This window comes from Prionailurus bengalensis, chromosome B3 (genome assembly GCF_016509475.1).
Source record: "Prionailurus bengalensis isolate Pbe53 chromosome B3, Fcat_Pben_1.1_paternal_pri, whole genome shotgun sequence".
NCBI lineage: Eukaryota > Metazoa > Chordata > Mammalia > Carnivora > Felidae > Prionailurus > Prionailurus bengalensis.
Genome location: NC_057355.1, coordinates 109,055,651 through 109,068,539, shown reverse-complemented (window position 1 = coordinate 109,068,539; position 12,889 = coordinate 109,055,651). Strand labels below are relative to the sequence as shown.

The following is a 12,889-nucleotide window of genomic DNA, read 5'->3' as shown; positions in this document are numbered from 1 at the left end:
ATATAAAATTATAGGAATTCATTTTAGATGAAACAATGATATCAAACTGAAAATGGACTAGAAAGTAATCTAGTCTAAACCCCTTTTGGTTTCCTGAAAGTTCTTTTAGGACATAGATTAGATCTTACTACTCTGTGTAACCAGTCAGAAACGGAACCCATTTCATGTGAAAGAGAAAGCTGTCTTCTTAACACCACACTTTGCTCTCTTTTTTCTAGGAGCAAAACCTGAGTTAAACTTTTCAATTTCTCAGGACTTCCTGAGTTGTAAGCAAAAGTTACTTAGTGTACTGTGTCCAAAAAAAAAAAAAAAAAACAACTACAAAAAACACACAAGAAAGATATCCTTCTAAGAAATGTATAAAAGTAAAATGTATAAATGTATAAAAGTAAGAGTCTGTGTTGTCACACTTTAAGGCAAGATCTGCCATACAGTTTATTCCAAAATAATTATAAATAGAGAGGTTTGTAAAAAAACACAAAAAACAAAAACTAAACCAAAGCTAAAATCCAGACTTCTTTACAAAGAGGTATCTCTAAACACATCTGCACTAGGTGGCAGCATTACAAAGGAAACTAGTATTTTTTAAAAATGGTCCTATTTCTTTAAATTATGCTTTAAAAATAACTTTAATTCATCTTATATTGGTTACTTTTAAACAAAATTCCCGTGGGATTAAAAAAACTTCCATTATTTAAATCTTTATATGCCTGGAGCACCTCTGTGGCTCAGTGGGTTGAAGCATCAGACTCTTGATTCCAGTCAGGTCAGGTCATGATCTCACGGTTCATGAGTTCAAACCCCACATCGGGCTCTACACTGACAGCACGAAGAATGCTTTGGAGTCTGTCTCTCTCTGTCTACCCCTCCCCTGTTTGTACTCTGTCTCTCAAAATAAATAAATAAGTAAACTTAACAAAAAAATAAATCTTTATATGCTAAGTATGCCTGGCATTGTTCTAGGTGTGAAAATGCAAGGTCAAAACTCAACGTGTAGCTAATCTTCTGGAACACTTACCATACTACTAATGAAATAATGTGGTAAGTGTAATGATGGTAATCTCTTGCAGGAATCAGAGGAACCACCCTTATCAATGAGAAGAAATGGTTGGGTGAGCAGCAAAAACATTTCAGGAAGAAGATATACCAGAAGCAAAGACAGAGAGAAGACAATGCTTGACAGTGTATAAATGAGAAAGACTTTCATGTGGTTAGTGGGGGCAGGTGAGAAGAGAGGAAGCTAGAGATGTAAGCAGATTAATGGGGGCCTTTTATTATCATGTTAAGAAGCTCTGATTTAATTAGATGTCAATCAGTGCTTCTCAGAGTTGAGGTCCATCTATCATTAAGGGATGCAAGATGTTAAAATATAAACAGAATGCTTTCCTAGAAAGTCAATTTTATTTAACTTTAGAGAATTATATAGCTTATATTCTGTACCAAAAAGGAGAGTGATCCAGGAAATTTGATCATAATGTGTTTTTAATGGACTAGGAAACCTGTGATCTAAAGCAACAATGCAGCGTATTATTCATTCATTGTAAGTGTCCTGAGACCAAGAACTGTTACTCTTCGTTTCTACTTTGCCATGAACATTGTAGATGCTCAAATAAATGTGCGGATTAACTATAAGCAGAAATTAGTACAGTAAATAATAAGCATTTGTGAGATATTTTGAATGCCGTAAGTTTTGGGTAGGTTAGATTTTCTCAAAATTGGGCAAAAATTTTTCTAGATCTCAGTTATTAGGGGTTTTAGATGTGAGAAGTTTCTGTAAAGAGCTCTAACCAGAAAATAACAATCTGCCGGTCAAACTTAAAACCTCACTTGGCTGATCTCTAAGTTGGCAGTCTTTACTCCTCTGTCATGATCATTTTGCCAGTTTTCTGATAGGACCTGAGAGAAATGTCACTCCCTTCCTCAATTCTCATTCTAGTTCCACTACTTTCCATTCTCCCCAGCCTATCTCTATACCTTGCTACTGAGTTCAAAAGATAAAAAATAATTCCTCAAAAAGGGATGGGTATCTCTGTTCTATCATATATTCACATGATTAATGGCAATAAACACCATAAAATGCTTGTCACCAGTGGTGAAGCATTTATTACGTGTACAAGGCACTCAACAAACTCCTTCAATTCTGACAACAACCTTTTGAAATATTACCCTTATTGTAAGGATAGTAAAATTTGAAAGAGTTAAGTTTTTAAAAAAAAAAAATTTTTTTTTTAATGTTTATTTATTTTTGAGACAGAGACAGAGCATGAACAGGGGAGGGTCAGAGAGAGGGAGACACAGAATCTGAAACAGGCTCCAGGCTCTGAGCTGTCAGCACAGAGCCCGATGCGGGGCTCGAACTCACGGACCGTGAAATCATGACCTGAGCCAAAGTCGGCCACTTAACTGACTGAGCCACCCAGGCGCCCCTGAAAGAGTTAAGTTTTAATACCAAGAAAGACCACACTGTAGTATCAGAGCTGCAAGCCAGGACTGAATCCAGGATTATGTGATTCTAAAGCCAGAGATCTGTCACATTTCCTTGTCCACTATGGTGGGGATTTCTACCTACTTTATATTATGACTAAGTGCTTAAAATTGGTTCCCTCATACAATCTTTAAGATGACCCCACATTAGGTAGGTGTTACAAAAGATGAAGAAACTGATGCTCAAAAAGAACTAATGGGCCCAAGATCACTTGGATATAGGCAACAGAATCAGGATTTAGTAGTCTGGCTACATAATCTATGCCTTCAGCTATGATGTTATAGTCTTATAGTAAAAAGTGAGACAAGTAAATAATTACAAGAGTAGAAGAAATGTTATGACAGACATATGCACAAGAATAGTATAGTGTCCTGAAGGAACAAGGAAGGCTTCCCAAAGGAGTATCTAGATGGCTCCTGAAAGGTAAATATGTGTTAGGAGTTGAAGAAAACCTCACTGCAGAATGGGAAAATATATGTAAAGGCGCTAAGACAGCAAATGAGCACATGGTGCTCTCTAGCTGTAGGGTGTTGGGGGGGGGGGGGGATCACACCCTCTCTTCCTTATTAATTTAGACAAGTGGGCAGAGGCCAGATCATAAATATCTTTGTTGGCCATGCTAAGCAAAGTGGGTTTTATTGTCAAGGTCTATTTTTCTTTCAGCTTTCCAAAATGCACATTTTTCTTTTGATAAAAATCTCCTGCCCTCCTCTAATATTTTTATAAACCAGAGTTTTTTCTGTGTAAAGATCTGATTTTCACATTAGGAAGTCCACTTTTTGGGATCCTGGATGAGAGACTAGAGGGCAAAAATCTGTGGGCAAAGAGACAGTTTAGGAGATTATGGCAACAATTTAAGCCAAAGGTAATGAGCTGAAGAATTCAGTGGCAGGAAAGCAAGGGTGGAATGGAACAAATGGATCAAGAAATGTATTTAGACAGTAAATCTGTAAGATTTAGAGACCGACTGGGTATACATAATGAAGGTAAAAGAAAAGTTAAGGATGACTTCCAAATATTTGTAGGAGTCGTAGGCCTATAGTGATATACTAACCATGCTAGGCATTATAAAAGGAAAAGCAATTTCTGAGGTTGATGTTTTGGGGCAATAGTAGTACAGTTCAGTTACAGAAATATTTTATTAATATAGAAAAATATCCAAATAAAAATATCAAATTGGCAATTAAAAATAGTTATGAACGTAAAGGGAAATGGCAATAGAAATCATGGGCAATATGTAGGGTGAGATGATCAAACACTTTCTTGTCCATAACCAAAAGTAACCTATTCTTCCTCAAATTATGCATTATATGTCTTTGCTATGGACTAATTAAAACTTTCATGTTATAGTTTGTATATCATTTACCTTTCATCACAATAAGAAAATTTCATATCCAGACTATGACGACTCAGAAAAGTCTTGCTATCTAAAGGAATTTCAATATTTGATGGATGAGGAATGGGTTCACAAATCAGCACCAAGCACGTCATGGGTGGTTTCTTATACCCACACTGAGATTGGTTACTATTGGTATCGTAGACATGAATATGGCCTGTGCAGTGAAGTACCTGTGTACAAAGAAAACAAAGCAATTCTTTAAAAAATATAAAATGCTAGTTAAAAAAAACCACAGAGATAAATAGCTGAAGTGTGACATGGCAAGTAAGCTTTGATAAAATTTACTGTCATTCATGGATTAACCCTATCTTTGAAATCAATAAATGTTTCCCCTGTGACACCACTCAAGACTCAGGCACCATAAATTACTCTTTAAAATACTCTCTTCATACAAATCTGGGCTGATTTTTCATTCATTCAGTCATAGTGGCAGTTTTATTTATTATTTTTATTATTTCTTGCTTTGATGATTATTTCAACACCGAACAAAGAAATGAAACAAAAATGAATAGAAAATTAATTTCTATCAAGATTCAAACACTGGGTGGGTTGGAAAAACCAGCTGATTAAGTTAGATTGGTATACCAGTATCACAATTCACATAAGTTCATGCCTCAAAATGGCAAATTACTACAATTTGGGATGGTAAATCTGCAAATGCCAATGAACAACTGTACATTTCCCCTCACAATTCTAATGCTATCTTAAATATTAGCAGTGTTAAGATGTATGAATTTTATCTATAAACCAAGTGCATCACCACTTAGAAATCATTTTTACTTACTTTCCATGTTGCTGACTTTATGTTCATGGTTCTCCCTCGGCTAGTTAGGGTACACTTCATTCTGAGAAAAAAGCTTCGCTGTGTATTCTGCTCTTTACCCTTCTTCACAAGGCCTAATAAAAGCAGGAAATAAAATTTAAAAACATAATTAAATATTTAAATTTGTTTTAGTATGAGTAGCACCTAGGTACTATTCAATTAAAAGTCTCAGCATAAACAGTGATTCATACTCAAATACATCCAAGGGATTAATATGCTCGAATCAGTAACTGGGGTTCACAATTCCAGTGATTCCCTGATTGCAAATAACAGTTAACCATTTCACACTGAAGCCAGTAAAGCTGGCAAAATTACAAAGAAATACAAATGTAGGAATCTGCCTTATTAAGTGTACCCGTTTAATTGCTGTATCCGTGTAATAAGCACACCCCCCCAAAAAAGAACTTCAGTGAACTCCAACCTTTGCTAAATGTGTTAGCTCAATTTATAATAAACACTCCATGTATTTACAGAACTTTTAAAATATCAACTTTCTTTTCAAAGCAGGTAACATTTTTATATATCTGACGTTTCCTTAAATCTTCCTGTAAAGCAGGCATGACGTTATTTCTACTTTGTTATTAGAGGAAAAAACCAAAATATTGAATGACTTTTCAAAGCAAAATTAGAGTGAAATAAATTTAGGTCTATTTATTCCCATTCCAAACCTTATATAACTAAAACATGGTGAAAAGGAAAATAACGAAAAGCACAGAGGTGGGGAAAAAGAACACATGTTTGGGGAATAGATAGATGCTAGTAGATAGATCAGGTTGCTGCAATATAAAGTACTTGCAGAAGCGTAATGAGATGGTTAGAAAGGGAAGATTAGGGCTGTAACTGGAGGGCCTTGGATGCCCTAATTAGGAGTTCAGCTTTAAATATACAACATGGAGCTTCTAAAAAATTCTGAGATGGGAAGCACAGTCAGGATCTTACGGTACATTAATCTAGAAGCAATATATATGATGTATTAGAATTAAAATACAATGATGGTAATCAGGCTGAAGAGTAAAAAGAAGTGAAAAGAAGGGTGACAAATGACATATAAAGAACTAGAAAAAACTTGAAAACTGATAGAAATAAGTGGGGAGGAGGGAAATAAAAAAAAAAGGATCTGGAGATTTTAAGGCTAGTATATTGAAAAAAAGTGTCAAGTAGAAAAGAAATAAGATAGTTTAAATTTAGGCTTACTTAGGTAGAAACGCCGGACTCTTCTAGAAGAGTTCTAATTCCATGCTAGTGGAATTAGGCAAAGGGGCAGTCTTGGTGCTGATATAAGTTATTTGGGTTTAGTCAAATCAGGATTCAATTTGCCCTCCCTCACAGTGTTTGGGAATGGATTTTAAAAAGATGCCACAAGAACCACACTGGTCTCAGTGGTGGTACAGAGCTGTGTTGTGGTTGTGATGCCAACAGAGATCTACTTGTAAATTCTTTGAGGATTTTTAGTCCTTCGTAATCTAAGCTTGAATTGTACTGACCTTTGGAAACCCAAAGCCTTTGAATTGGGACAGGAAGATTAATTTAAAAACCAAGGTACTATCATTTTCCTAATGGAAAAAAAAAAAACATTTTAAAAGAACTAAATTTTCAGACCTCTAAAAATAAATCATATTTTATAATAATTTAGTGAACTCTAAGTCATCATTTTAGAATTTAAATGAAAAAAGTAATAGAACTATGTTGTATAAACACACCACTGGTTCTTAGCATAACATTAATATGTGACGCACTGCAGCAAACCCTTTTTCTAAAAGTGAAAAGTGCGTATCTGTTTCCCAACAAAACATCAAACATTCATTACATTAGGAATGATTTTCAAAAAGTTCATGTGCTTTAAAAAGCCATTTGTTTAAAAAAAAAAAACATTTGTTCAAAAACATACATTTAAACTATATTATGTGGAATATATTTGATTTAGAATAAAGCATTAGCATCATTGCCCAATCAAAACAAAATTTCCTCATATCCATCCATTCATAGCCCAAGGGAAGAACTGAGCATCCAAACTTCAGTGTCTAAACTTCAAAGTCTAAACACTAGAAGTCCTATACTAAACTAATTGACAGCCCACTTAGGTCCCTGTGTGAAGTGTATTTACTCTTCCTTTATACAGAATTCTAAAAATCATATTTGTTTTCCCAAGTTCATAGTGAACACCAAGTATTAAATTAAAAAAAACAGGAGAAGGCTCCTACTGAAAGGGTCAAAAGTAGCCACAGAAAGTACTGAGAGTTGTTGAACATGAAAGATCTCCAAAGTACTAATGAGCCCAACTACCTGAGTTTAACCTATACTGTGCCATTTACTAACCAAGTAATCTTGGGTAAGTTTCCAAATAATTCTGTGCCTTAGTTTCCTCAGTAAAATAGAAATAGTAACTTCACAGGGTGTTGTGAAGAAAAAAGGCATTAAAGCATATAATATGCAGAGAACAGTGTTCTGGCACAGAGTAATCTCTCAATAGAGGTTAACTATTATCATAAATGAAAGGAGATTAAAAAAACATAAAAAATATTCAAAAAGTGCTATGAACTTGAGGTTGTTTAATACAGAAGCAAACAAACTTATACACTTAAATTAGAGAGCTGCAAAGGACAGCTACAGAGCATAAAGACAAATTTTCATTGTGGTGACTATAAATTATCAGTATACTTTGTGCCTTAAGAAGGTACAGGTGGAGAGACTAATTATTAAGCTTTTATAATTCAACAGGTATTTTCCAAAAATCTTTGAAGACTTATTTTGAACAATTCAATCCTAGGGGCATATGGTGGCTCAGTCAGTTAAGTATCTGAGTCTTGATTTTGGCTCATGCCATGATCTCAGGGTTCGTGAGATCAAGCCCCTCATTGGGCTCTGCACTGACAGCATGAAGCCTGCTTGGAATTCTCCCTCTCCGTCTCTCTCTCTGCCCCTCCCCAGCTCATGCTCTATCTCTCTCAAAATACATAGACATTAAAAAAAATAAAAGAAAAAGAAAACCCTCAAGCCTGAGAGTTAAGAGGTCTTAGTGGGTCTTTTTTTTGCTGCTAATGTGGGGGCATTCAATAATATAATACTTTATGATCTTACTACATAGTCTCAAACTACTGTGAACACCCTGAAGTCAAATAAACAATTAGGCTTTTAAAAAATCTGGTGAACTTTCTCTTTTCTTTACCCTGGTCCTTGAGAAAGCTTGAACATAAACTGGTACCTCGAGTATAACAACTATCTAAAATCTTATTATTTATTATGACTTCCCCTTGCCTAAAAGTTGTATGTGATAAACTGACCTCTTTGGGTTTTGACTTTTTCATTTTATGTAGTATTATTATCTATATAATTATTTATGGAATTCAGTGAGCTTTAAATATTAAGGTGTTTTTATGAAATTTCTAAAAAATAGAGTAACAAAGATTTAACAAAGAACACAATAACATTTTATTAAACATGAAATGATGTTTTGAGCCTTAGGTTAGTACAATAGCAGAATTTTTAAATTAGTAACAGTATTTTATTAGGTAAAACCACCTGCCAAGATTAAATCAAACAACAGACTTTTCTTCTTACCATTTCTATGTGTAAGCATTTCTCTCATTTCTTCATGGTCACATGGATGAGTAAAATCAAACACACTGTGTCCAGTTAGTTCAAACTGTAAAAGCATTAAAAAAATTAGATCTGTATCATAAAATCAAAAAAAAATTAGAAGTGCTCTTAATATGTGGGTATTTTACCTGAGTTAATCCCATGTACTTGTTCACATTATCAGAAATGTAGATCATGTCACCATCATCTGTGAGAACCATAACAAAACCATCCAAGGCTTTCAAATAAAAGCAATTCATCTGTGCCTTCATTTCATCTTCAATATCTAAATCACCTAAAAAAGGACACAAGAAAAGGAAAATAAAAGTTATACTTAAATGATAGCAATATTTAGGTAGTTGTATACAGTTTTCCCCAGATACTTTATGTAAAAACTAAAATTAGACTTGCCAGTTGCTTTTAATTATTATTATTATTTTTTAATGTTTATTTATTTTTGAGACAGAGAGAGACAGAGCATGAACGGGGGAGGGTCAGAGAGAGAGAGGGAGACACAGAATCTGAAACAGGCTCCAGGCTCTGAGCTGTCAGCACAGAGCCCGACGCGGGGCTCGAACTCACGGACCGCGAGATCGTGACCTGAGCCAAAGTCGGCTGCTCAACCGACTGAGCCACCCAGGCGCCCCTGATTATTTTTAAAGTAACATGGCAAGCAAACCATTGAAAAGAAGGGTCATGTTATTAAAAGGAAGACTGGTAGCAAGGTGGGGCAAAAGAGAAAGAGGGGGAAAAGGCCAGTATCTTAAAAATTCCTTACTGAAGCTTTAAAAGCAGGTAATAAAAATTACATTAAAGGACAGGGAGTATGACCACCTTCTAATTACTTCTAATTTCTTATTTTTAGGCTCATTACACCCCTGTAAAACAACTCACCAGCATCCAGAAGTTTCCTCACACGCAAATAGCTGATGGTGAGCCTCATAACAGAAGCCTTATCGAGATGCGAGCTCACATTATGGGGAAGTGGCAATTGATGAGCAAGTTCATAGAAAACTTCAGACTCTTTACTTCGCCGAGATCTCGCTGCATCTCTAGACTTTTCTTTTCGACGTTCAGAACTTATCCTATTGAGCAAAAGAAGGACAGAAAAAGAAAATTTATATAAGTTAGCTTGCCTTTGCTTGGATAAAACTAATTTTACATTTTTCTGCTTTCCATAAAACAATGTGAAGATGCCATGTAATTATATAGAGATTGGTCTACTACATGAATGTGTAAAGTAAGAATGTAGGAGACAGATACACAAATTTCTGGATTACTGAAGACATAGGGAACTCTAACAAAGAAGTCCAAGATGGAGCTTTAAACCTGTCTGAAACAGGTATTTCCTTCCTGGCATATCAAATTAGAGAGGATATTTTGTTTTAGCCAAAGTCTTAAAAGTAGCCTGTGTATGTGCACCCTCATAGCCATTCAGAAGTAGTTTCAACATAAAGAAAGCACCATTAAGTCTAAAGAAACTAAAGCTGTACATATTAACTTGAAAACAGGAGTTGTTAAGCTGGCAGAACAGTTACAGCTACAAACTGATTTTTGACTTGCTTCTTTGGACTCTGATATTTTCCCAACTTCTTCTACCCTACCACATGAGCAATACTGACTATAAGCTAAAGAAATCTATATTAGCAGCTATAATAAGTTACCATTTTCAGGTTGCTTATTCCCTTAGCAGCCTCTTTAGCAGCCCCTTTTCTTTACTGGCACAAGTACCAAATAAAGGCAGGAGTATAGAAGAAAAAAAAAAAAGATGTGACACAATACTAAGAATTGAAAGAAAAAAGTTAATAAACATTAACAAAGGTGTCAAAACAAGGATATATCTTTAGGGAACTTTTCCAAGAATAAAGTCAGAAAGATTTTCCTAAGCAGAGACATTCACCTTCCTTTGCTTGACTGTGTAGAAACATCTATTCCTCCTGACCCAGCTGGAGGAGGTAAACAAGGCTAACCCTGGTTCTGTCCTTAGCTTCTTTAAGAGCTGTTGTTTATTAAAACCTACTATGTGCCAAATGTTACCCCGTACCAGGTGCCTAGTTCTCTCAAAATTTGTAAATAGGGTAAATATTATCCCTTTTTACAGATGAGGTTATACAGTAGGCTAAAAACAGCCATTAGCAGACGGGATTTGAACACAAGGTGTTTTTTTCACTCCAAAGTCTGTTTGCTCTTCCAGTGTTTTATCTTAAGGAAGAATGCTGCTTCTACCTCAAATACTCAGCATGCTCCTATGACTTTCAACCTAATTCTGTTAAGTCAATTATTTATTAAATGGTGAAAACGGCTGTTACCATTTATTAAGCACTTAGCACTATGCTAAGGACTTTGTCAGCATTCTATCACTTAATCCTCCTTACATCCTATGAATGAAGCACATAATTGTATCTACCTCAAATCTCTCCTCCCTCCAAATGATCTGCAAAACTGCAAGGTTCAATCATAGAAGCAACACTCTCAAAAAAACAGGCAGGGTTCTCAGCACATGCTCCCATTATGTTGAGTAACAGTTGTATTGTGCAACAGTGATAATCTAGTTTTAACACTTAAATTTGTTTGTGTATCTGACTTTTATACATTAATAAGGAATGTGTATATTTGCTGTTGTTAGTAACTGAACTTTGATACAAATTTTTCAACTCAAGCATCTAGATCAATTTTACTTGAGTATTTTGAGATTTAAGGTAAGCTATTAAAAACTATTACTATTTATAACTAGTGATCTATGTGAATCAAGATTTTCTTAATGACATATAATATTTTTAAGTTTATTTATTTTGGGGGGGGGACAGAGAGACAGGAAGAGAGAGAATCCCAAGCAGGCTCCACACTGTCAAATGTGCAGCCCAACACGGGGCTCGAACTCACGAGCCAATTCAGAGGGGAAAGATTCTAATTTATTTTCATGTTCTTTAAAAATTATACAGCATTGGGGTGCCTGGGTGGCTCAGTTGGTTAAGCGTCTGACTCTTGATTTTGGTTCAGGTCAAGAGTCAGACGCTTAACCAACTGAGCCACCCAGGCACCCCAATGCTGTATAATTTTTAAAGAACATGAAAATAAATTAGAATCTGAGGCTACCATGAAAATTCAATAATGTCAACAGTCTGCAAATTCATTTTTTATGCGCATTAGAACTGCCTCACTGTTCTCGTTAACTTTTAATTAATGTTTAAATTTGAACTTAGAATAAAATGTAAAATAATAAAAGTTTTCAAAATCTATTTTATACACATACCAGAGTTTCTAGGGGAGAGAGATCCAATATGTCCCTATTGGCTCTAGCATCTAACTTTCCTCTCTTTCCCCTCTGAATTGGCAAGTGAGAGGAAGGGATGATAGTGGAAATCAGATTACTATCTGGTTCAAGTAAAGCCAGCAAAAAAAGTGTGATGACCAACTGACCTGAATATTAGTTCAAATGTCACAATTAGTCCAGGTGATCAGAATTTTATCAACAACTTTCATCAAACTTACTAGGCTTCTTTTGTTAATTACTCAACCAAATTAAAGCTACCAACAAATGACTATCCAAATTTTTACTTGGTAAAAAATTTAAATCCTTTTATTACCTGCCATATGCTTTTAAAGGGTATCTGATCTAGCTAACCATGGTGATTACACCTTTAGAAACACTTGTATTGTCCAGAACTCTGAAGATAATATTGTTAAAGATGTGGCAACTAAATTTATAAGACAAATCCATAAGAAATGTGAGCCTGGATAAAACATTTATAGCTTAATATACTTAAGCAGTGAAGACTAGGAGAGTAAGAATTTGAGCATGAGCCAGAATTCTGGAAGAAAAATAAGCCTCAATAAAACAAGTAACAGGGTATTTCAAGAGTTGACAAACCTAAATTAGATGAAGGTGATGAAAATCATTGTGTCCTATATTACATAATCTATCTAGACATAAAGCAATCAGGAGACCTATAATAAAGATTTAATATAGGAATTTATATGATGTTCTTCACACATGTGACTATGGGGGCTCTTAAAACATTTCTTAGCTTAAAGCTATAACCAACAAAGTTCTTATGAGTTTCAGCATCAGCACAGCTCAGCTTCTTGTCTCCTCAGAAGGCTCTTTTTATCAGGTCATACCCCACAGAATTAAAGTACTAGCCAAGAAATTATTTCGGGCAAACCACAGCATCTGGGTCCCACAGAGATGAATCCTGTACTATTTATTTACTTACTACTTAGATTGCGAAATAAAAGTTTTTGTAGATCAGAAGAAAATGGGCAGATTTTCTGCATGCAAATAAGGTACTGTATTTCTCTAAATTATCAATTCCATCTTTGTTGTTTTTAATTAAGTACAAACCAAGTAAAGTTCTGCACTGACATGTGTGTATAAAGTGCTATTTCACATCTTAGTAAAAATCAGTTAAGAGTATAGTAAAAAATCTATCTTTTCAATAGTTTGCTTACCCATCTCTATGACTGTTTTAGGACTAACATTTGAGGAAAATAGCAAAATAAGTTATCTTTGTGGTACTGTAGTTTTCACACACTATTTCATCATTATTTAACATACAGCACTGGGCAAGAAGCTAACTAAATTATATCTTGAAATTATTTTGTA

The 12,889-nt window shown here is 34.9% G+C and overlaps 1 protein-coding gene across 1 annotated transcript in view; it reads right to left on the bottom strand.

Annotated features, from left to right (window-relative positions):
* The window catches only part of HIF1A (hypoxia inducible factor 1 subunit alpha), a 42,466-nt gene that overhangs the window by 12,551 nt on the left and 17,026 nt on the right, over positions 1 to 12,889 (bottom strand). Inside the window, exons 2-6 of the mRNA XM_043556306.1 lie at positions 9,178 to 9,368; positions 8,433 to 8,578; positions 8,266 to 8,350; positions 4,669 to 4,781; positions 3,852 to 4,054 (exon numbers count right to left, since the gene is read on the bottom strand). Coding sequence (XP_043412241.1) covers positions 3,852 to 4,054; positions 4,669 to 4,781; positions 8,266 to 8,350; positions 8,433 to 8,578; positions 9,178 to 9,368 — 738 coding nt within the window. The remainder of the gene's footprint in view (positions 1 to 3,851; positions 4,055 to 4,668; positions 4,782 to 8,265; positions 8,351 to 8,432; positions 8,579 to 9,177; positions 9,369 to 12,889) is intronic.